At 37.9% G+C, this 26,571-nt stretch overlaps 1 protein-coding gene across 1 annotated transcript; it reads left to right on the top strand.

The window, feature by feature from the left end:
• The first annotated feature begins 2,439 nt into the window (after nt 1–2,439).
• LOC145786269 (membrane-bound glycerophospholipid O-acyltransferase 2-like) lies at nt 2,440–17,464 on the top strand. Its single transcript, XM_082597911.1, has 14 exons — nt 2,440–2,489; nt 2,811–2,915; nt 3,092–3,147; nt 9,716–9,764; nt 9,918–10,038; nt 10,404–10,436; nt 11,230–11,317; nt 11,947–12,026; nt 12,451–12,472; nt 12,936–13,039; nt 14,757–14,821; nt 15,184–15,319; nt 16,641–16,792; nt 17,269–17,464. Exons 1-14 carry the CDS (start codon nt 2,440–2,442, stop codon nt 17,462–17,464), a joined length of 1,257 nt encoding a protein of 418 aa, XP_082454037.1.
• The last annotated feature ends 9,107 nt before the right edge of the window (nt 17,465–26,571 follow it).

Here is a 26,571-nt window from a genome sequence, read left to right as displayed (position 1 = left end):
ACGATGTTGTAGCCTGCTACATCTACACAAAGCCACTCGATCTCCGATTGAGCTTGGGATTGGTCAACCAAGGACCAGCTCAGCCGGTCATGGACAAACGTGGCGAGGCCGTGTTTCTTGCTGCAGGTTGCGCCTGCGAGTGTGAAGTTGGTTATTACCAACTTATCCACAGATGTACAGTGAGTCTCCTGGAGGAGGATGATGAGGGCTTGATGCTTGGTGGCCAGGTGCTCGATGATGTTGAGCTTGCTGGTCGTGATGCCTTCGATGTTCAGCTGCAGTACGGTGGGTCGTCGGTACTTTTCGACAGTGCGAGCACTGCCGTGCCCTGAAAAGGGCATTTTCCTACCCACCCTGCGCTGAACAGTCTCATTAGCTCTTGTTTGACAAGCTTCGCTTCGCATACGTATTTTGTATAATTTCGTATGTTACTGACGGGGGGGACCACGTGAAGGTGCTTGTCTTCCTCCCCGAGTGAGACTGAGTGAGTTACTCAGTCAAGGCCATGGATGATCCAGCAAAGTTTTTCTTTTGCTGAAATACAAGATTTCTTGTGGATTGTCTGACAAATTTTATTATGATGGGTTATTTCACTACTATGAATAACAAATAAACAAAAGACACAAAGTTCCTACAGTGCATGCTGCACATGCACTATAACTAGGGTGGATACAACTTAGGTAAACAGTGGGATAAACTGCAAAACATAAGTTACTTACAAATAAACTGCTCCATATCAACTGGAACCAAGCTTATTTATAGACAAAATCCAGTCTTCTTGTTTTCTTTTGAGCAAAAAGGTAAATAACTTTGTCGTTAATGTCTGGGAGACGAAAATTTTTTTCTCCGTTGAAATGATGGCAAGAGCATTTAGTGATTAGAGCCTTTCTTGATTGATGGTACTCCTCAGAAAATTTTTGATTCTTTTTAATGTTGAAAAGCAGCATTCAGGCTCTGCTGTGGTCATAGAAATGGTCAGGAGGATTTTTACCAGTTTGGAAATTTCACTGAGAGCATCATTTAAATTACTTTTCTGAATAAATGTCAACAATTCAAATAACGCGGAATATTCGTGCATGTCCAACCTGCTGCAGAATACTGCAAGTTCAGTTTCAAACTCTTCTTTTTGTATGATGATGGGATATGCTTCAACAGTTACTGCCACCTCATGTATGGGCAGTTTATTCTTAAAGCTATTGAAGCTTCTCTTGTTGAACAATTTTGCAGCTACTAATTGCTTGGTGAAGGAATATCTAGCCATTATGTCAACGCATATGCAGTCACACACCTCCTTCGCTTCAGCCATAAGTGTTTTTGAAGAATTCTCACAGTACTTTTGAGTTTCTTATCACAGAAATTGCACTTTTGAAATTGCTTATATATTCATGTACTTTCAACACATCAATATCTCGAGATTGCATTTGGTTGAAAATCACTTCAACATGAGGCATTATTTGATGAAACAGCTGCAACCAACAGAGCAATTTTTCATTGGTAAGTTAATGCAAAATACCTGTTGCTTCTGAAATGGTATGATCAGTATGATAGTTGATGTAGACTGTATTTCATCAAGGCAGAATTTTAAGGGTTCCAAATGTTTGTGAACTTTATTAACTGTTTGTATATAAAAGTTCACATTGACAGCACCACGTTGCAGCTTCCCATGTCATAACCTATCCTTCTACCAGTCTACAACTTGCTGCACAAGTAGACTAGTACTTATAAACCATCAACACTCAGCCTGAAAATAACAATGCGATGTGGAATTATGTAAATATAGCAGACCCTGCTCAGCAAAATGCTTATAAAAAATCTAGCCAATTAAGAATTTGCGTTGTTTTTACAGCTACACCTCTAGATTTTTGACCTTAACTATTATCGCAAATAAACAATGAACCTAGCTTAAATTTAATTAAGTAAGAACGATAATGATAACCTAGTCTAAGCTTTATCTTTTAGTGCAGAAAGCAAAGCACATTAGTCTAACCATGCAACAGCATCAGTCGCAGCCACCTAACATTTTGCTTGAAAACGATGAAGTATACTTGCAACAATACCTAGCCTGACAGGCAACTGCAAAATTTGCAGTTCGGAGTTGTGCAGTTTCAAAGCAGCCTCAGCCAAATATGACGTCACTATTCCTGTTTGTTCTTGTTTTACAAGATCGCAACTGCAGAGCTTGCAGTTCAGAGCTTCCTTATATAAAACTTGAAAAATCATAATAATTTTTAAAATTCAGAAATTATGAAACTTCTAGTCGGTAGGATCTATAGAGAAAATAAAAAAAAAACGTAAAATTAATAAAAAAAATAAATTCTGAAATGTGCAGGGGGTGCTGCAGTTCTGCAGTTTCTTTGGACGAGCCGCCACTGATATTATTACAAATCGGAAATAGTCTAGGTTTAACCCCACTTGGTGCATCAGTTTTCGTTCAATGCCATGTCTTACATGGAACTCTTGTGGTGGAAATCAGCTGAAGTAATTGAACAGCAAGTCACTTATAATGAATTATCAGAAAGTATAGTTCCATACATCTTTTGACAATTTGATGACTCACACCAAATACGAATAAGCAATAAGTAGCCAATTGGATAGGCTTTATGTCCATTTACAGTATTTGTGAATTGAAACAATTGCCTTTTTGTGCTTTGTAGACGATTTAGTGACCATGCCAGTTCAAATTCGATAATATTTTTGTGAAACCAGAAACGGCAGAAAGCCATACCTCATTGAGTCAATGGATATTAGTTGCTTAGTGGCTAAGGCCTATTGATAAATGTAAAAAATTAATTAAATCTAGCTCTTTTTAGGTTCATCTTTGTCTTCTCAATGTCTTTCCTTGCCATGTGCAAGATTCGTATGGTTTATATTGAATTCAATTCTGTGGGTGAAAAGAATTCCGGTGATTTTACTGGGTAGATTGCTTATGATTTTGTGTTAAACAAAATACACTTTCAAGAAGCATTGTGGTAACATCGTTGGTGATAAATTTTCAATCAACAAGTAAAGTGCTGTAAATGTTATTTTTTATCCTGATTTTTCTCTGCTTTATCTATGAACTTGCTAGTTTTTTTTAAATATACATTTGCAGACCGATAATGATCATCACACAAAGGATCACTTCGCTCGCTTTCAGCTTGAAAGATGGTAAGCAACATACCCATTTGTCAGGCAGCCAAAGCACTGAAGAAGTTCGTGAACAGAATCGCCTTTTTTATTTTGACGTCGTCCAACCGCGCCCCAAACTGATGCATCGCGCACGATTGTCGGAGAATCACTGGCATAATAGACCGGGAGCCCGCGACGTCCACCCTAGGTGAAAAAGTTACCAATTTCTATTCATACAGCGATGTCCGGTGGTATGTGGGTACTCATAATCTGGAAGTCTGCCGGGCCGCCGGTGGTGGGTATGGGAATGGGGGGTATTTTTCATGGCCCAAAAAATGCGCTAGGTCAGCTGAAATAGTTACCGCTTGAAACTTAGTTGGTTGTAAAGTAAATTGTTTCTAGATGATTGTCTGGTATGTGACAGACATTTTTTGTGGTGGGGGGGCTCTGACAGACAAGTTTTATACCCCCCAAAATTTGCGCTAGGTCAGCTGAAAAAGTTACCGGATAAAACCAACTGATTATTAATCTGTGAGTGTTAAGCTTCACAAAAATATATGTGACAGACAAATTTGGTGGTGGGTGTCCCCTGACAGACGACCTAAAGTAGGTGACCCCCCTAACTGAGCTAGGTCAGCTAAAATAGTTACCGGATAAAATCAATTGAAAATTAATGTGTGAGTGTTAAGCTTCACAAAAATATATGTGACAGACAAATTTGGTGGTGGGTGTCCCCTGACAGACGACCTAAAGTAGGTAACCCCCCTAACTTGAGCTAGGTCAGCTGAAATAGTTACCGGATAAAACCAATTGAAAATTAATGTGTGAGTGTTAAGCTTCACAAAAATATATGTGACAGACAAATTTAGTGGTGGGTGTTTCCTGACAGACGACCTGAAACAGGCCTAGGTAACCCCCAGGTTTGCACTAAGTCAATTGATAGGAGGGATTTGTTAGCTGTGCTTTTGAAGTACGGTATACTAAGTAACAGAACGTGATTTATCTACTATTCTACTTCATTTGTCTACACAAATAAAAATAGTTTCAATACAAGGAACTATATCAAGTGTTTTTGCATGTGCTTGGCTCACTACAATCTCAGCCAGCAAATCAACTGTTTTCTACATTGGTTTAACGTCTCCAGACGTTGAATCAATTTAAAAAATGGTTGATTTGCTGTCTGAGATCCGGTTGTCTTACTTTTAAATCTTGTAAGAAATCCCGCTGTCTTACTTTTAGCGAGTTTGGTGATTGGAATTTTACAGTCCTAGTGCAAGCTGGTCAGCTGAAATAGTTACCGGATAAAACCAATTGAAAATTGATGTGTGAGTGTTAAGCTTCACAAAAATGTATGTGACAGACAAATTTGGTGGTGGATGTCCCCTGACAGACGACCTGAAATAGGTCCAAGTAGCCTAACCCCTTCCCTTTTTGCACTAAATCCAATGACAGGAGTTCCCGCTTAAAAAAACTTGAAGAAGTGTTTTGTTTTATGTGTGCACAACAGAAAATAAGTATTAGTATTACGTATAACAGGCCATTTAACTACTAATGGAATACCGGAATAAAAATGATGCAAATTGAGCAATCACCCAACTTGGGTTAGGGTTAGTTAGATCTATAATAACAATCACTGTTAAGGGTACTTATTAATACTTGAAAAGTTTTTGTCTGAATTTTTCGTCAACACTGAACAGTCTAGCCTATATAAGAAAAAATGTTTGGCAATGGTGGTGAGTCATTGACTAAAAAAATAATTCCAAGTCAGATTCATCTTCCGAGTCGGAATCTCCGCTCCACTGTTCATCACAACTTTCAATGTCATCCTCATCACTTCTTTTCTCCGATTTACTAAATAGCTCAGATGGTATAGCTGCGCCTTCAAACCAGCCTGGAATGATTTCATTTGTTTTTGACCAGCCATAATAGTGACATTTGCTCGTTTTCTTTAACAATTCTGTGATTGCGTAATTGTTTCGCGGCATGCCGGCATCTTCGACTTGTTCTAAGCCTGCAAGATATCTTAACTCTGTTACAGAAGCAGGTCTCTGTGTAACTGTGACACAACATCTTTTTATGGCACTTTTTGAGTTCCGAAAGCCAATTATTCCTTTTACCTGCGACGCAGCGTCCCTATTCGCAGTTTGCTCTAAAGACAGATGGACTGACGTCCTAGAGTAATCCTTTTTGGTACGCCTAACTGAGAAAGCACCATTATCCAGTATAGCTCTCAGTTTCGGATCCGCGTTTTTTAGTTTGTTGCAGAACAACGATCCCCATCTTGCATAATTTAGACAATTCAGAGCGAAATATATAACCATGTAACCACTTGCGTCGTTCATCCTGACGCATCTCTGCACTTCTCGATAGAGTCGGTTTATTAAGAACACGTAGGACCAATCACGTAGAACCTATAGTGTCCAGAACTGATAGGTTTCACTAAACACTTCATTCATAGACCTATTAAAGCATTCTTTATACTTTTCCCGGTGTTCGGTGACGACTGGATTGGCCAAGCATACTTCTACTTTATCAGGGTCAGTTAAAATAGTGGACATGACTTGCTGGAAGTTGTCAATTTCATCTGCATCTAAAGTTGTTAAGAATCGATCGTATAGCTTTCTTTCCATGACGTTGGCTGTAATTTCGTGCACACGAGTACAGTAGCCTACACCTGTTGTAAAATTTCCTGTAATGAACCCTTGTAATGATCCCTCGGCAAGGATCTTTGACTCCGACAATATGGACTCTATCCCGCAATCATTTATGAAGGTTCACCACGGCGTATTGTTGGTGAGTTTCAGTTGCAACCTTCATGGTTCTAACCAGTAACCAGTCTTTCTTTAACAACGTTATTGTTGGTTGGTAATCTTGTTATTGGGTCCATGTAACATATTCGCTGTAGCGGTAGACAATCCACTCTATTATTGCTCATGAAACCAGCATAGAGTGGAGTTGCAAAATCTCTACTTTTGCTGAACCAATACATATCTAGCGGCTTCATTTTGCATGTCAAGATGGACTCTTTCTCCATTATTTCCTGAATATAATCAGATGCTTCTCCCACGGAACGTGATTTTTACTTTCTTCCTGTGCTAAAGCGGAGTATGCAAATTCCGGCTCTAAACTTTTCACATCATTGTAGTTAATTGTGTGGCCTTCCCTGTTAGGTATCTGCAAAGTTAACTTGGAACCTGTCATTGCTTCTAAACCAAGTATTGTGTGCTTCCATGGCTTTACATGACCTCGACTGACGTTATACCCAGCATCTGACTACATTGATTCAACTTTTCTTTCCATTGTGTCTGTGTGAGAATCACTGAATTTGGATTTCAACCCACATAATCGTGTGGTAGGCTATAGAAGAGTTGCAATCATTCAGGAAGTTTTGGGGCCATATCCTTCAAGCTCTCTACGATTGTTGGATTTGGGGTTTTGGTTTTGAGTAGCTCGTAAGCTCGTAAGTAAGTCAATATTTCACCTCGTAAGAGAAGTGCCACTGCACGAATCTGATCATCTTGATTGGCACTATAATCACCTATCAGAGCATATTTTTCTTCTTGGGCGGAGAGAAGTGAGGTGTAAATAAAATTGCCTACTTATTGTTAGTGCTTTACCAAACTTATGAGAAATTTTCCTCACAAAGTTCTGTGTGGTGTTAGACCATAGCTCAACATCATTTCCTCCATTTACCAAATATTCATCTTTGTAAAAATCAAATAATATTGAAAATAGCATTGGCCTTTGCTTTTGCATCTCTTCCTCAACAAATTCACATATTATTAGGAAAGGAAGGTTGTGACTTTGGCAAAATGAAATATTCCAGTTTGTGGTGGTTTGGGGATTGCTTTTCGTCTCTCTATCAAAATGAACCCGGCAAGACTTGTGATACTCTGCTTCTTTGGCAATTAAGTCCACACCACTACGAATTAGTGATTTAATCGTTTCGTTTTTAGAAAACACTGCTCTTGACTTAATGATTCGCATCCATCCATCGTTGAGACCTTAACGGTATTTTCTTCTTTATTTTTGTGTTTCTTTTGCTTGGGACAGCAAAATATGCAGGATCATTTCAATAAACCTATTTTGTCCGACTAAGGGAGCGAGCTTCTGCATCTCGACTTTAGCAGAAGATAAAGCAACTGCCTTAGGTTGAAATGTTCTTTTAACTGCTGTACAGGTAAACGTTTTGTGACATGACTGATGAAAGACACCTATGGGTAATGTAGAGGAACTTGTCTGGATGATTTTACGTGTGGTGACAGAAAAGCAATCGGATGATAATAATTGTAGTCGAATGCTTGCAATGTTTTTCGATGACCGTTTTTTTTTCATCGATTCAACGTCTGCAGACGTTGAATTAATGTAAAAAATGGTTGATTTGCTGTCAATGTTTTTTCGAAAGGTTGCTTTTTACACTGTTTTTATATCATATTCTTCAACTTAGCCTACTAATATTTATCCATACTCGTTAGATCGCCAATTTGTTGCGTAGCTTAAACTGAATTGTCACTGGCTGCCTGTTTGAAAAGTATTGTTCATAGAATAACGGTTTGGAGGAATAAAAAACGGAGAGTACTTAATTATTTATTTTTGTGATGTCATATAGTAGCTTATTGTAGGGAGTTTCGAAAAAAGTGTTCATTCATGTTAAAAGTGTATCACATAGCTAAATGGTTAGGGTATAATGCCATAGTCAGATGATCAAGCGCTTTAAGGAGTGAATTGTTAGTAATGTGTCGTTGCCCACTGTAACACAAAAGCAAATAATCCCTTTCAAACTAATTTAACAGCTTGCACTAGGACTGTAAAATTCCAATCACCAAACTCGCTAAAAGTAAGCCAGCGGGATTTCTTACAAGATTTGAAAGTAAGACAACCGGATCTCAGACAGCAAATCAACCATTTTTTTAAATTGATTCAACGTCTGGAGACGTTAAACCAATGTAGAAAACAGTTGATTTACTGGCTGAGATTGTAGTGAGCCAAGCACATGCAAAAACACTTGATATAGTTCCTTGCACTGAAACTATTTTTATTTGTGTAGACAAATGAAGTAGAATAGTAGATAAATCACGTTCTGTTACCTAGTATACGTACTTCAAAAGCACAGCTAACAAATCCCTCCTATCAATTGACTTAGTGCAAACCTGGGGGTTACCTAGGCCTATTTCAGGTCGTCTGTCAGGGTACACCCACCACCAAATTTGTCTGTCACATATATTTTTGTGAAGCTTAACACTCACACATTAATTTTCAATTGGTTTTATCCGGTAACTATTTCAGCTGACCTAGCTCAAGTTAGGGGGGTCACCTACTTTAGGTCGTCTGTCAGGGGACACCCACCACCAAATTTGTCTGTCACATATATTTTTGTGAAGCTTAACACTCATACATTAATTTTCAATTGATTTTATCCGGTAACTATTTTAGCTGACCTAGCTCAGTTAGGAGGGTCACCTACTTTAGGTCGTCTGTCAGGGGACACCCACCACCAAATTTGTCTGTCACATATATTTTTGTGAAGCTTAACACTCACAGATTAATAATCAGTTGGTTTTATCCGGTAACTTTTTCAGCTGACCTAGCGCAAATTTTGGGGGGTATAAAACTTGTCTGTCAGAGCCCCCCCACCACAAAAAATGTCTGTCACATACCAGACAATCATCTAGAAACAATTTACTTTACAACCAACTAAGTTTCAAGCGGTAACTATTTCAGCTGACCTAGCGCATTTTTTGGGCCATGAAAAATGCCCCCCATTCCCATACCCACCACCGGCGGCCCGGCAGACTTCCAGATTATGAGTACCCACATACCACCGGACATCGCTGTATGAATAGAAATTGGTAACTTTTTCACCTAGGGTGGACGTCGCGGGCTCCCGGTCTATAAGGGCTTCGTGATTTTTCTCATCTATTTATAAATGCAAGAAATTGAGCACTTTAATTTACAGTCTATCACGTCTTACCTAGCATCTCTTTGTGGAAGACAAGTTTTGCTCACTGATTGGGTTACGCTGGAACTGGCATTGTTATGTTTCACTGTTTTGTCGGTCAGGCAGTCAATTTAGCACGGCCTTCCCAGAAAATTGGTATTTTATAACGTTTTAACAGCTGCCGTCAATAAAACGATGTAAAAATTGCTGTCGGGCGTCCATTTTTCCAAGTTTAAATTACTGCGAACACTTTATAGTGCTCCCACTCAGCAACAACTAGCTAAAAGGAAATGTCACACAGAAGCGTTTTTGTTGGCCATGTTAGGCTGTATCGATGATTAATGTTTTCATAGTTATGTGAAGGCAAGGAAGCCAATTTGGTATGTCTTTAAGCGCTTGCCAAGTCACAGCTGTGTACTCTGGACAAGTATCGAACTGACGCCCTTTTGGTGCACGTGTAGAACTCACCCCTCCGTCGCTCAGTCAACGCATTAGGATTCTTTACATCAACTAAGGAATAAGGATGACAGTTGTCGTACGAGTGAGGTTACAAAGATAAATAAGAATAACACCTATGATAAGATCTGATATTTCATTCTCGCCATTTGCAAACTAATTTTCCTCCGTTAATTGTAAAGTACTTGGTGTAATTTAACGTATCTTGCTTAGGTCTCAGAGAGAAGGAGCTCAACAATCTCCGAAAGAAGCATGCTATCAGGTAAAGTTTTTCGCTCAAAAATTATGCTTTTACCAATAAAAAAACCCAATCATGCAATTCTGTGCGCTTGGTCTTGTTTGTTAATCTTTTTGTGCTAACTATTAATCTCTATTGCGTCAAAGCTATTTCGATCATGCCGTACTTTATCCACAGGAAGGCTCCAACGTTTTCTGAATACTTTGCCTACATGTTCAGCCTGTTGGGAATAATATGCGGGCCCTTTGCATTCTACAATGACATCATGCCGTATTTGACCAGAAAGTCAACCAAAGAAGTGAGTTTAACTACCTTTTTCTTTAGCTGTCGATCACGATGCACGTGCGGCAAGCACCACGAACTACTATCAAGTGTTGGAGGAATAATATTTATATAATAACAATACTTGTCTGTACCCGGTGTTCTAGTGAAAAGCACCCAATAAAAAAATATATAAAACGACGCAGTTGTTATGTCATTTTCAATTGGCTAACTTGATCAACTCATTTTCATGTGTAGTTGTTTTGTATTATTTTTGTGATGATAGAAATTTTTTATATATTAATATATCATAATTAAATCAAATGCTTTATAAATTAAATAAAATTAATTATAAATTATAAATTAAATCAAATTTTTTATATCATAATTATTTTGTGATAGGATCAAACTCTTTCATCCCGTCCCCCACTTAAGGTACGTCTTCCAAGCCGCTTATGTTTTGTTGTCGTTTGTTTGTTGTTGTTTTCGTGCATTGGAAAGACGACCTATTTCAAACTTCCTTTACTCAGTCATAAACCATGATGTGACTAGCCAATTACATCATCCCAGGCTGCAAAATCCGTCATTTTACATTGAGCAGACGTTGAATCAATGCAAAAATGATGGATTTTGTTTTTTGGAATATTTCTACTGCTTCACAGCGAGAGTCAATTTATTTTCGCATTTATTCAACGTCTGCGAAATTTTTAGCTGGGTTTAAACATTGTTTAAAAAAATGATATTGATGAATAATTGTGGCGGGAGCGACGATAAAACTACATTTTTTTACGTGTATTGCCCAACCGCTTACCATCCTAAAGAAGTTTTGATAAATGATGAAAAGTTTAATAAGTACATCAGGATTTTTTCTTTACTTGCAGTGGCAGCACTGTTCGTTTGATAAACAGAAAGTAAACCAAAAAAAAAACTGTTTTCACTCACAGTCGCACGTTTCCAGCTTTACATCATATTTCGCGGGATTGCAACTGCTAGAAAATGTTTGTTTTGTTGTCGCATGCTCTTATGAGGTCTGCGAACCTCAATGTCAGGCAATATTTGTCGTCCTTGCGATGCCATCTCAGTGGTTGAACTGTCCCAGACAGCAAAATCTGTAACTTTCCCAGACTGTAAAATCTGTCATAAAAATGACAGATTTTGCAGTCTGGGGTAGTATAGTTGACAACTTGAATCGTTCTCTGTCAACATTGCTGAAATACATTTTGTGCAGGTTGTTTTATTGAAGGCTGCCTCTGCTATGCTGTGCATATCCGTCTACTGGCTCGGATCAAAATTTCTGCCTGGTCGCAGAAACATTGGTACGAGATGTTTGTTTCCCTTGACAATCACCATTTTTTTAGTGTTCAATCTTCCATTTCGTTTTTTTCTCGCATGCCAATTTGCCAAATCAGTGGTTTGTTTCGGGCAAGTTATGAAACCAGTCATACACACACTACATATTCCATTTGAATAAAAACTTTAAAGATCCCAACAATGGTGAGACGAACCGTTAGGTTTTGAGGAAAAATAGTAGCAACTATCGTATGGTTATGGACATTTGAGAGTGTTGTTTTTTTGAGCGAGAGAAAAATAAATCCAGAACAATAGAGACGCAACCTTTCAAAAAAGGTCCAAGACCATTACATTGTTATCATGGAGCAGTTGAAAGGCCATGAGAAATGGTCTTATTGAAACCGTTACGTTCAGTGTCGACGGTTATAATAGCTGATGTTGCGATAATTTTTAAGTAGTCTTTTAATGTGTTCTACTTAAATTCCACATATCACATGTAAGTGACATACATCCCAGACAGCAAATCAGATCTTCTTTGCATTGATTCAACGTCTGCAGACGTTGAATCAATCTAAAAGAGACGGATTTTGCTGTTAGAGAATGTTTTACAAATTGTTTGTTTCACCACCATGCTGACTGTATTAACCTACAACAGATGGAACTTTCATTGCAAGTTCTTCTATCTGGTACCGGATCTACTACCTCTACCTGTCCTTGCTGGTTGCCCGGACCATGGCCACCTGGAGATGCGGCCTGATTTGTCACATTTTGCAGATTTTGGTTACAGCTACTGCTAGTGCTTGACTGACATTTTTTGAGATGTTTTTACTTTTTGCGGTTTCCTAATGACATAAAAACTTTTTGTTGTCTTGGGGAAGCAATAGCAAATGAGAAAAAGTAAATTGAAAAACGCAAAATCAGACTGTTATTGAAAATTAACAGTCTGACTAAAATCTTCGAAATCAAATTATCTTTGTTTTTCAACATGTGATGATGTTAAAACCTATTGTGTCATCTGGAGAAAAGAATAAAGAAAGCGTAAAATTCTAATTTTTAGAAAAAATTATTTAAACGTTCGCCCAAAGTTAGAAAAACCTGGACATTTCTGCAAAATGTGACAAATCAGGCCGTATCTTTAGGTGGCCATGCCCGGACTAAGTTTTATGGAGCCTGGTTGTTTGGTGAGAATCTTTGTATCATTTTTTAAGAGATTGTTTTGGTTTTACATGAACCGTGGTTGATTGTGTGATGTGCACTGTTCACAGTCTCCTTTCAATTAATTGTACAGTAACGAAAACAATGCCCAATCATTATACTGCTGAGGATGCACGGTTTCTTTCTCCGTATGTAAACACAATACAGGCAGCCATTCAGTCTTTTTACGTTCGTTCAGCGTCTACAGACGTTGTTGAATCGATCCTAATAGGACTTGTTCCCTGCAAAACATAGAACAATCCTGCACATTTAGCTGCACAAAAGTGTGTCAGATTTCATAAACATCGTCAAAATATTTCCTCATAATGTTTTTAATCTTTTATCCTCTACTACGCTTTTGGGTTGAATGGCAAAGCGAAGTTACTTTCATCTTTTGGCACCAATAACATGTTGCATTGCCTCATAAATCACCAAGTTTAACGTCAACAGCTGATGCCACCCACAACGCTGCAGGGATTGGATATAATGGACGCAATGCTGATGGTAGTCCTCGCTGGGACCTGGTCTCCAACGTCAATGTCCTCAACATTGAGGTTTGGGAACTGCTTCATCCCAGACAACAAAATCCGTCATTTTTACATTGATTCCACGTCTGCAGACGTGGAATCAATGCAAAAATGACGGATTTTGCTGTCTGGGATCATTTACTTGAGCATTCGTTTTTCAGTTGTATCAGTCAAGATTCGATTGATGCCATGAGTATATACAGTAGAGCTTTTTTACATTGACTCAACGTCTTCTGACGTTAAATCAATGTAAAAAAAGGACTGATATGCATGCTTGTTAATTGTCCAGCATTTTGCCTAAAGCGGCCAAGCCAACCCATTGTTAGCTTAAGCCACTGAAATGATTACTTGTTTGCAAGCCGAAATCAGGGACCTCAGTACTTCAGAGATCCCTGGCCGAAATTGTCTTTTATGTTCATCGTTTTCGTAGCAACGCTATCGTAGCAAAACAATTGCCCGACCTAAATGTATGCGAGGTCAGATTACGCTTTGATGTTGCTATTTGCTGTCATTTTGTCACTTTTGAACTGTTTATCTTATTACATATAGAATATTCGTTTCAAGAATACAATTTTGGTAAAGAGATCACTTTCTTCAACCACAGACATATACAACCAAGAAACCACACGGCATTTAACATAATCCATTAAAATTGAACATAAACTATAAACTACAAACGTTTTCGGCCATACACACGTTAGCCCTTATGAAGTGACAAAAAAAAATAACTGCTTATCATATCTACAATTAAAATGAATAAATGATCTAAACACTGAATTGAAAAACGAAATGCAAAATGAAACGGCAGAACATAGGAGAAAGGCACATCACATGGCTCTTAAATTACGAGAGGCAAAGACGCATCAAATGACGCATCAAGAAAAGACGTTGAGTAAATAAGAAGCGCCTGAGGCAAACAACTGTGTATTGAGGCGAGGATTGCATGATTTTATTAGCATGGGTGGATATTGTTCCTGTGTATATTGTTCCTGTGTATAAAACGTTTAAAGTTGGCTATTATTTTCAGCTTAAATCTAGGACTCCCTCCTACTTGTGTTCAAATATCGTGTACAAGTTCACTTGTTCGCATGACGCGAATTGTACATACATCGGTATGTCTACGCGGCATTTGGCCACGAGAGTGAGGGAGCACTTAGATTTAACTAATTTGAACAAGCAAAGTGCCATTAAAGATCACATATTCGATTGCCAGACATGTTCAAATAACAAACCATCCTTGGAGTCGTTTAGAATTGTGCGTAAATGTTCCACCGAGTTCGACACTAAAATCCACGAGGCTTTGCTAATAAAATCATGCAATCCTCGCCTCAATACACAGTTGTTTGCCTCAGGCACTTCTTATTTACTCAACGTCTTTTCTTGATGCGTCATTTGATGCGTCTTTGCCTCTCGTAATTTAAGCGCCATGTGATGTACCTTTCTCCTATGCTCTGCCGTTTCATTTTGCATTTCGTTTTTCAATTCAGTGTTTAGATCATTTATTCATTTTAATTGTAGATATGATAAGCAGTTATTTTTTTTTTTGTTACTTGATAAGGGCTAACGTGTGTATGGCCGAAAACGAACCTGATACTTCCATTTACTTTTTGAACCTGATACTTCCATTTACCTGACTCTCTAAAGGTTCACAATTATCTTTGGCGTTTATTCAAGTTTGATAGCGATATGTCGCTGTGGTATTGTAGCGATGTCATTTTTAGCTGGACATCTTTGACTTTTACAGTTTGCAACTGGATTGAAACTCTACGTCGACAATTGGAACATCATGAGTATGCAGTGGATACGACAGTAAGCTACTCGACCTGGTGGATTTGCATTACGCTACTTTGACGATTGACGAATGAATTTACCTTTTACTTTGCTTACATGGACTTTAGGAGCAATTTTCTTTTTACAAAATTTTTCACGATTTATCAAAATTAATATGAGGTTCCAAAGGAAACTTGGTACAAAAAATATTTTGGAAAAAGTGAGTGTTTAATTCGAAGTAATGGCAAGTGAACAAACTTAGTTTTCATGTAACTAAAACATTTTTTAACCGGTCGTCTTATTTAATGTTCAACTTTTATTAAATTGAGGTAAGAGACAAACTGTGCGAAAGCTATATCATTCTTAGGCTCATGCTTAGATGAGTGTGATTTTATTTGCAGTGTGTCGTATGACCGTCTTGATCCTAAGTACCGCACTTTAGCCAGCTTTATGCTGTCCGCCGTATGGCATGGATTTTTCCCCGGATATTACATCATGTTCCTTACTGCTCATTTGTTCACTGTCGCTCAGCGGAAAGTAAGTTCTCATCCAGCTCGCAAAATACGTCTTTTTGACATTGATTCAACGTCTACGGACGATAAATTAATGTGAAAGGGGTAAATTTTGTATGGTTCACATTTGAGTGAACACCAACCACCTTGTGCGTTGAAATGACGTTAATCTGCATATTTATTTGATTAAGTACTGTTTTGTTGATTTCTTTGATTACTGTTTTTATCCTTGTTGTTTTGTGACTGCCAGCTTTAGTTGGCTTTTGTTTATGCTTTAAAATTTCTAAAATATTATGAAAAATGACTTCTGTTACGGGACAATTACTGTTCTTGCTTGTCAATGCAACATTCAATTTGTTTTGTGGCCATTAAATCCGGTTTTGCCAAACGATAATGTTGTTGCTAGACAAGTTGGCTTGTGTAGCTAGCTGTGATTTCTATTTGTACGTCACATGCAAAACTGTTTAAATAGGGTACATATTGCAAACAGTGTCAATTCTGTTTTTATTTCACAAGCAAATGAAGTATAGTTAAACCCGAATGTATTGGACGACCTGTAGTTTTTGACTGGTGTGAAAAGCGTAAGACTTCTATCTGTATCATCTCAAACACCCCGGGCTATCTGAGCATCAAGTTGCATAAATTCCCAGTATCTCGAATCATTGTCAGTTGAATTAATTATTGATATGGTCATGTAGTTTGTTTTTTGTTTGTTTTTTTCTTGCGATATGCAGTTATGCGCTACATACCTAATTGACTATCTACGTCGTCAGATGATGAAACGATTTAAAAACTGCAAGGCTTGCTCTCCGAGGTAACGATTCCCGAGGTAATTACTGAACCTCGTGCTGTGGTAGGAAGGGCTTGTTACCAGCTTTGTGCTGTGTTAATTCATAGACTGGCCCTCCAAAGCCACATACGACATCACCATTCAGAACCAAATTCGATTTGAAGACAAAATCAATGTTCGGACACGAGCTGGAGCCGACCACTGTGTTAATTAGAACGAGGATTACTTGCAGTGTTTCTTGAAATAGATACCAAACGGCATTTGGTGGCTTCAGTTGCTTGCATTGCTGTCTTCAGAACCATATGCGGCTTGGTGGCTGATTTCCGTCGTGTTTGACAGGAAGGATGTACGAACGCTTTTTCAAGGCGGAAAGAGCTAAAACTCCGCACTCCGCAGCTGGTTGTGTCTTTTCATTTATTGAATGTTCGTATTGTTTACAATATTGCACGACTCATGAACAAACGTACAGTAGTTTAATCAAACACCTTTCCCTTGTGTTAACGTCTCTTTCGCCTGGTTAAAATAAAGGGAAAAAATTAATTGCTTTGCTTACCAGGTCCGTCGCGCCATCCGACCATTCTTCCAAACATCAACAACCAAGCGCTATTCCTACGAGATCTTCACTTTGGTGGTTACCCAGCTGGCTGTGTCATACGCAAGCATATCGTTCATGGTTCTGGAGTGGACTGGTTCCATGCGGCTTTACAAGTAAGCCAATTCCTTTTCCAAGACAGTAAAAGCCGTCATTTTTACATTGATTCAACGTTTGTAGTTATCATTGTCTTTTTTGCAAGGCATTATTCATCCATGCATAGTTGCCAATGTTGAAACGATGTAAAAAGGATATAGTTTGCACATTCCAGTGCAATAAATATTGCATCTTCTTTCGTACCTTGTCGTTTTGAACACTCGTTTTTGTCTTGACAAATGTGCTTTATTTGCACATACGTTCAAAAAAGACTGTTTAACATTGCATGAACGTGACTGTCACGGAGTATCTAACTTTACATGTTACCGATACCATTCCACTGCCAACACCGACAATCCACGTTGTTACTTACTTTCTTGTTTTGCGACTCTAATTTTTAGAACATTGGCTGATTTTGATTTGCAGTGTTTGAAAGCACATTTATTCAATCAAGTGATAATTCAGCTATAACCAGTGCCACCATTTTCCCTTCCAGGTCTGTGTGGTTTGTGGGGCATGTTGTTCCAATCCTACTGTACTTTCTTGTTCCAAGCCGAAGTTCAGAAAAATCCGCTCCCTTGAAACAACCCGAAGCGAACAATGTGGCCGAAGCTAAAGGAAAGCATGAAGGAATCACAGAATTTTATAAGAAATCCTTACGAGGCAATCAAAGTACAGTGCGACACCGCTAATCACAGTATAATACTGACTATATTAAGCTTGCGCGACATGGTACTGCGCTGTTTTCATCCATGCAGGAATTATTGAAGGTACACCACATCCTTTTTCCCAATGCAAAATCTTGTAAAACTTGACTGCTGTCGTCCATACATTTTGCAATCAGTTTTTCACGCAACGTTTTTGCCCAGTTTCCCAGTAGCACTGACAGATCACAATAGGTTTCTGTTCAAACTACGATTGGTTTTACAATTTCTATGCGTTTTCAAATGTCGTTCACCATCGAATTATGCAGAAATACTTCAAGTTACAAGGTGCGTTTACAATGCAATCATAAGCAAAATGACACTTACAGAGTACACATTACACACGTTAACCTGCCTTCGTTCACTGGGAACTTCCTAGACAACCGTAAATCAGTCGTTTTTTACTCTCTAGGTTACCGTTTTTTTTTGCTTTGAAATCATGATCTTCCAACGTATAATAATCAACCTTTTGATGTTAATCTAACATTTATCGTACAAAAGTATCGAATCAAGATGTTTTACTATACTTGCCCTTGACGTCTGAGCTGAGTGGCTGATCAAATAATGATGAAATACAATCGGACTCACCCTATCCTGACAACTTGGTTTGTTACTTTGGGTTAGCGAAGTATTTGGATAAACGAATTTGTGAACAATAAGGTATTTTTGACGACCAAATGGGAACGAGTTACACGAAACTATTAACCGGGCAATGTATTGTAGAGCACAACACTCTACTATGATGTAAGTACCTTCCTTAAGCTTGTTTTTTAAACCAACTTCAGAACCGCTAAATCTTTCGGACGCCACAGTCCTGGTTTTAGATACCGATTGCACTGTTACGTGCAAAAATGCAAGTTTTTTTTCTTCACATTTGCCTTTCCAATATAAATATGTACGAGTACTAGTACTGCAGATTGAGATTTAATTGTCTGCTGTTTTGGTGTAAAAAAGTCTTTTCGTTGATAAGATACCGTCTTGATTTAATTTTCAGTTCTCGCAGGGCAGTTTTTTTATTCAAATCAAAAGGTTAAAGAGTAGTTATTGGACGTTGTATCACCCATGTTGATACATTTGTTGTGCTGAGGTAACAAGTTTCAATTCTGCAACACATTTTCTTCATTCATTGAACAACCAAACAATCTACATCTTTTCAACGTTCTCAGACATCAGAAATACTTGTTTATCTCATTCCGTAAACACAATCTTGTGACATCCTCACATCGAAATAATTTGTGCTTTCACTTTTAACTCGGGGTTTCAACTGAACAAAAATAAAATTGATTGTTTGAATTCTAACCATGTTCTGATTAATTACTATCTTTCGATGTTTATCGACCATCTGCCAATTATGTTTTCTGTCACCACTGAAATGACTATTATGAACATGCGTATTTTTGCTTTGTACTACTGTATAACTACGGAATGGCCCGTTTCGGTGAGTCCGATTCGGTGAGTCCGATTCCTTAACGGGGGATTTTTTCAATTTTTTTTTTAAATTGTCGGGTACCGTAGCCTAATTATCATTGCCGTTTTAGGGTTAGGGGTTAAGGGTTAGGGTTAGAGGTTAGGAACTCACCGAATCGGACTAACCGAATCGGACTCACCGAAGCGGACTTACCGAATAGTAGCAGACCCGTATAACTACAGGGTTGATAAAAACGTATCTAGACCCTCTTGAGATCGATAAGTTTTGAGAACATTGATTTTAAACACCTTTATTGGTACTGTACTGTTGCAGTTGAATTGTATGTTGACGTTTTTAGTAGTTTGGTGATTTTATGTTGCAAGTATGTTTAGTGACGTATTTTACAGAAAAATAATGGTTTTAAAGAAGGCCATCATCAGAAGCATCTTGCGTTGTAGAATTTTAATCTTCGAACGAAAACAACGCAGCAGTAAAACGTCTTTAATTTGTTGCTTTATTGCTATTTCATTACAGTTAGCTGACTAAGCGATACCAAAATTGTTTGCGTAGTCTGCGCTGCATTCATTTCCTTTGCCTTGTGTGTTCCCTTTTCCGTTGTTAAATCAAGCGAAACGAAAATTAGCCATGTACAGGGTGACCCAAAAAGATTCGTATCCATGTTTTATTCGATTTTTTCACATTTGGAACACATCTTGGGAAAGCCATAAATTGACTAAAAATTGACAGAAAAAGCTAAAACTCTGGTCAATGGTCTTCCATAAACTGAATAATGTGTGGTTGTAATTTGAAATAAATAGCTTTTCAATCCAAGTCACAATTGAAATTTTCATGGGTACGAATCTTTTTGGGTCACCCTGTACAACGTGCAGCCGCAACTTTGCCTATTGTGCGCCAGTCAGTTTGTGAACGATTACTGAGATCATTTCCCAGGCAGCAAATCAGTGCATTGGTTTCACGTTTACAGACGTTGAATCAATATAAAAAGAACTGATTGGGTCTACGACCACCTTCCCCCGCCGTAGCAACCTTTGCAGAATGCTGAAACTAAAACTTCGATTTCTGACGCGTCGTGCTTTTCTATGACGTCACGATAATAGTTCAACGTCCCTGCTGTTTGGTAACGTACAGTTTCATCCCAACACGTGTTTTGCCTAACTGATGTTAGTCTAGCAAGTTTGTGTGTATTGTTTTTGAACGAAGGTTCACCTTCGCACTTCTAAAGCGCCATTTGTAGCAACGCATGACATTATTTTGATTGGTGATAATTATTTTAATCGGTTTTGATTTCTAAACTTTGCAATGAAGCAAAAGATTGTGTTCGTTTCCATCATGACTTCTGTGTATTCAACTGTGTATGTTACGCAACCTCATGTTCTCAAAGACGACTTATGTATTGTGTGTAATCGTGTATTATGAAAATAGTCTCAGCTCAGGCGTTGTAAAATTATTGACAGTTTTGTTTCGCCTTCAAGTTTTTTTCCTGTTCTTTCAGATTGCTGTGTGCATAGGTGTACGGGAAGCATATTTTTTGGGGGTGCAAAAGAATTTTTGCCCAAATATAACCAACTGCGACTAAATCAAAGTACGGTACACAATAGCCGTACGAGCCAGGGGGGCAGTGGGGGCAGCCGCCCCCCTGTTGTTTCAAAACGTCGCGAATTCGGCCAAAATCTTGCAATTATTAGGGCAAAAATTGCTATATGAAAAGCTACAAAATTGCATGAATTAAGAAAAACTATAAATTAATATCTTTTACCTATCAAACTAAGTACGGTAGGCTACAGCCTCTTATTTGCACAAGAAATGTGCCGCAAACTTTTCATTTGGCACACCTGTATTGATGTATTGTATTGCATGGTGATCAAACTGTAGTACGAAATGCATTTAACCAACTGCATCATGCCAATTTGGGCAGCCACCAAAATATGTCTCTAATACTTTTGTGAAACTGCCCAAATTGAAACACAAAATTTGCTACATAGCTAATTTTATTAATTTTCACAAATGCATCGTGTTGATTTGGGCAGCTGAAAACATGAAATTATTTGATGAAACTGATTAGTCTATTTATGCAACTGCCCAAATTAGCGTGAGGCAGTTTCCCCAAAATGAACAAATTCATTAATTTTTCACATTTACATAACTGTATCGTTTAGATTTGGGCAACAAAAAATATGAAATTATCTGATCATAGTCTATTTATGAAACTGCCCAAATTGGCATGATGCAGTTGCCTCAGCATCAAAATTTACAAAGTCTTTGCAACCCCCCTTTTGGCACGCGTGTGACGTCACCAGGGCCGGATTAAGGGTTTATGGGGCCCTGGGCTGAGCTGAAAGTGGGGGCCCTTATCAAGTGACATTTTTCGATAAAAAGGTTATTGATCAAAGACGCTAAAAGCATTTCTCAGCAGCAGGGGGCTCCGCCTCCAAACCCTGAGTTGTGCGTATTGTGTAGTTGGTACTGTGCTTATGCTGTGATTGGGATCGAAAAAAGCGACAGGAACATTATTTTTAGAACAACAAAATGACATAATTCGTTTAATGCTGACTTTATTGGAGGGGCGCAAACTCTCAAACTTACCTGTGCGACGCCACTATTCTCTAGTTGTCTTTTGAAAGCAAATCCAATCATTTTAGAACAGATCAACAAACGTATCCGTTTGTGAGATAGGTATCACTGTTCAAAGTGAACTCGATCCTTTCTCCGCAATTTTTAGTGGCAACACTTTCAATACAAATTGCTTATAGGCGATTATTGATATAGGCTACAGTAGAATTCGCCTATAGTGACACCTGAAGGAACCGCGGAAAAAGTGTCACTAGTATTGACGAAGTCAAGGTAAAATGGCCACAGATGACTACACTAGAACTCGCATTTAACGGACCAGTCGGGACCAGCGAAATTCGTCCGTTATATGCGATATCCGTTATGAACGAGGTATTTTACATTGTTTTCCTCAAAGGAACTGGAGAATTAGTCCATTGTAGGCCTATACGGTTATCCGTTCTATACGTGTCCATTATATGCAAGTTCTACTGTACATAATAAAAGGAACTAGCCTAGCAGCCACAGTAGCCACTTTGCCCACGCTTTTATTACATCACAACCAGTGGCGTAGCCAGGGGGGGGGGGTTGGAGGTTACAACCCCCCCCTTTTGGCACGCGTGTGACGTCACGATATTGAGAATGATGCTTTCAGTCTAAAAAAAAATTGCCTAATTTTAAACAAAACTGCATTAAAACAGCGAGTTTTGCCAATACCAAACATCTCAGCCAGGAAGTAGCAACAAGAAAACATGGAGACTTAATTGATTCGGGTAGATGCAGTATCGTACTTTCCAACGTCAGTAAAATTGTCAAAAAAGCTTCATCGAGCGGTTACGTTTGAATAACGATTGCTCGTTTTGTGGCTTAGATATAAACGTGAAAGTTAACAGATGAATAAAAGAAGACATTTGTGTTGGTTTGGTATTTTTATTGTAAAAAATGAATTGCTGAGAATTGGTACAAAATAGTAAAGTTTAAGTTAACGCTACATAAATATAATGCATACTTGAGACTGGCAATTAATCCATTCGGGTAGGTGAGGCATCATGCTTTCCAACGATAGGAAAATTGTTAAAATCCGAGCAGAAATGAGAAAGTTACAGCATATTTGGTGGAGGCAGTATTCATCGATCACATGAAACTGTGGGCGACTTATACTGAACCACGATCGAATCGCCTTGAAAAATGCATTGGAAAAAAGCTTCGTCGAGCGGTTACGTTTGAACAACGATTGCTCGTTTTGTGGATTAGATATAAATGTAAAAGTTAACATATGAATAAACCAAGACATACTCTTTTAATTTGTGTTGGTTTGGTATTTTTATTGTAAAAAATGAATTACCGGTACTGAGAATTGGTACAAAATAGTAAAGTTTAAGTTAGCGCTACATAAATATAATCCCTACTTTAGACTGGCAATTAATCCATTCGGGTAAGTAGATGAAGCATCATGTCATCCAACGATAGGAAAATTGTTAGAATCCGAGCAGAAATGAGAAAGCTACAGCATATTTGGTGGAGGCACTATTCACTGATCACAGCAAACTGTGGGCGGCTTATAATGAACACTCGAAATTGATCGCTTTGTGTTTGCATTGTTTTGGTAAAAAGCTTCGTCGAGCGGTTACGTTTGAACAACGATTGTTCGTTTTGTGGATTAGATATAAATGTGAAGGTTAACATATAAATAAACCAAGACATACTCTTTTAATTTGTGTTGGTTTGGTATTTTTATTGTAAAAAATAAATTGCTGAGAATTGGTACAAAATAGTAAAGTTTAAGTTAACGCTACATAAATATAATGCATACTTTAGACTGGCAATTAAACCATTCGGGTAGATGAAGCATAATGCCATCCAACGATAGTAAAATTGTTAAAATCCGAGCAAAAATGAGAAAGCTACAGCATATTTGGTGGAGGCAGTATTCAGGGATGGGAGTCGATAGTGAAAAAGTAAAGAATATTCCGATATTCGATAGTGCCAAAAAAAGTAAAGAATTAACCGATTTCGATACTAGAAAATAAAGTAAAGAATAAAGAATGTAGCTTAGTAATCGATATTGTGAAAAAAAAACAATTATTCCACCACTTTTTCTGAATGCTCAAGGCAGTAACAAATTGAAAAAATTCAAAGAAGTAAATAATACTTCCCACTCAAAGGACTACGAGTAACAAAACATAATTTTAGATGCAGTCATGCAATAATGATCCTTCTGAGAAGAGTCACAAACACAGTTTAAATCGACCAACCAGCGATCAACCAGGGTTTCCCCGCAAAAAAAAATTTTGCTTCTCCTTTCAATAGAATTTCAAACTCTGCCTTAATAAAATTGTGGAATTCGGTTAATATTTTACGTTGTTTATTTGTAAACTTTACAGAAAACTACCGAATATCGAATATCGGATTCAACACACAAAAAAGTAAAGAATAGCAGCTAATCGATACTTATTTGAAAAAGAAAAGAAAACACGGATTCGATAGTGACAAAGTAAAGAATAACGCTATCGAATATCGATTCGTAATCGATAGTCCCAACCCTGGCAGTATTCACTGATCACAGCAAACTGTGGGCGGCTTATACTGAACCACAATCGAATCGCCTTGAAAAATGCATTGGAAAAAAGCTTCGTCGAGCGGTTATGTTTGAACAACGATTGTTCGTTTTGTGGATTAGATATAAATGTGAAAGTTAACATATGAATAAACCAAGACATACTCTTTTAATTTGTGTTGGTTTGATATTTTTATTGTAAAAAATGAATTGCTGAGAATTGGTACAAAATAGTAAAGTTTAAGTTAGCGCTGCATAAATATAATGCCTACTTTAGACTGGCAATTAATCCATTCGGGTAGATGAGGCATCATGCTTTCCAACGATAGGAATATTGTTAAAATCCGAGCAGAAATGAGAAAGCTACAGCATATTTGGTGGAGGCAGTATTCATCGATCACATGAAACTGTGGGCGACTTATACTGAACCACAATCGAATCGCCTTGAAAAATGCATTGGAAAAAAGCTTCGTCGAGCGGTTACGTTTGAACAACGATTGCTCGTTTTGTGGATTCGATATAAATGTAAAAGTTAACATATGAATAAACCAAGACATACTCTTTTAATTTGTGTTGGTTTGGTATTTTTATTGTAAAAAATGAATTGCTGAGAATTGGTACAAAATAGTAAAGTTTAAGTTAACGCTACATAAATATAATGCATACTTTAGACTGGCAATTAATCCATTCGGGTAGATGAAGCATAATGCCATCCAACGATAGTAAAATTGTTAAAATCCGAGCAGAAATGAGAAAGCTACAGCATATTTGGTGGAGGCAGTATTCACTGATCACATCAAACTGTGGGCGGCTTATACTGAACCACGATCGAATCGCCTTGAAAAATGCATTGGAAAAAAGCTTCGTCGAGCGGTTACGTTTGAACAACGATTGTTCGTTTTGTGGATTAGATATAAATGTGAAAGTTAACATATGAATAAACCAAGACATACTCTTTTAATTTGTGTTGGTTTGATATTTTTATTGTAAAAAATAAATTGCTGAGAATTGGTACAAAATAGTAAAGTTTAAGTTAGCGCTGCATAAATATAATGCCTACTTTAGACTGGCAATTAATCCATTCGGGTAGATGAGGTATCATGCTTTCCAACGATAGGAAAATTGTTAAAATCCGAGCAGAAATGAGAAAGCTACAGCATATTTGGTGGAGGCACTATTCACCGATCACAGCAAACAGGTGGCGGCTGAAATGAGAAAGCTGGAGGCACCATAACCAGAAGCTGGAGGCACTATTCCCTACAAATATTTAAAAATCAATAGCCATTCCGCTTTTTCTTCTATTCCGCGTTTTGCACCCTTCCTAAAAGAATCAATAAAAAATCAACCAGGTTTGGTAACTACAAAAACTTATTGGTAGAGCTTTTGCCGCCGTAAAGGCGGCTTCATCAGTACTCTATAAAAGCACAAATAAATTAGCATTGAAAAAAGAATATGTAAAAAATTATAAAGTACAAGGTAACACTTCAAAAGGTAACGTTTGAACCATAAATAAATAATAATTTAAATTAAATGTAAACAAAGTCTAGGTTTGAAATAATTTTAAGCTGACTTGAAGCTTCCCGTTGACAATTTAAATGCTGTTGTAATACCAATCTTTCTTCTACTGTACCAGCTTAGCAACGTAAAAAAGTAACATAAAAATGCAATGGAATAATGATGTCATAAAGTGAATTGTAGCATACAAAAATTATATTTAATTAAAAAATCGCAAGGAGGGGGAAAGCAACAAAAAGTAAGAAGGAAGTACGTTGATTAAAAGTGTAATTAGTCTTTCCTATTTAAACCAAATGGTTCAGTGGTGTTGAGGATATTAATCCACCACGTTTCTTTTTCTTTTCTGTAGGTTGTTGTCTTGCATAACTTGAAAACTGAAATCTAACTTGAAATCTTTCTCCCGCACTCCGTTCCTAAAAGAAGTTGCGTTTTTTTACATGACGTCACACATTTTCATGACGTCACTAACCAAGGCGGCCGATGCTTAACCAGCACCGTAATCTGTTCTGTAGTGACAAGTTTTAGTGGCGTACGCCGGTGTTGCGTTCCAATTTCGACAGCCTTGGGCTATTTTTACAGAAATACACTTTTTGAATAGACGTTTTCAAAGGAGTGTTTCTTTCGGTCATTGCATGCAGACGAACGGATCCGGGAATCTTATGTTACAATTTTCCCACGAAGAGATTATGGTTTACCGTTTTGACCAATGGTTGTTGTAAGACACTTGTCTGCAGCTCAGACCTAACGTGGACTAGATGTTCATTCTGCTCACTTTTCAAGTTAAGGTGTTGTGCAAATGTGTCTAGGTTGTGTGTTAGGGGTACGGTATGTGAAGAGGACAGGCATAGAGTCAATCACCATCTTCAAATTACAATAGTACGGTATAGAAAACATATAGAATCACTATCTTTCTCCCGCATTGAGAACACCGGATTAAAGTTTTGCTATGCAACTACAATGCACAGCAAAACTGTGAGAAATAAAACATTCAGAGCGGATTTACCAGTTAGACATGAACTTGTACCAAACTTGTACGGTATATACTGT

The sequence above is a fragment of the Aplidium turbinatum genome, chromosome 17, assembly GCF_918807975.1.
Source record: "Aplidium turbinatum chromosome 17, kaAplTurb1.1, whole genome shotgun sequence".
In the NCBI taxonomy this organism is placed as follows: Eukaryota; Metazoa; Chordata; class Ascidiacea; order Aplousobranchia; family Polyclinidae; genus Aplidium; species Aplidium turbinatum.
This window is presented reverse-complemented; position numbering and strand designations above follow the sequence as displayed.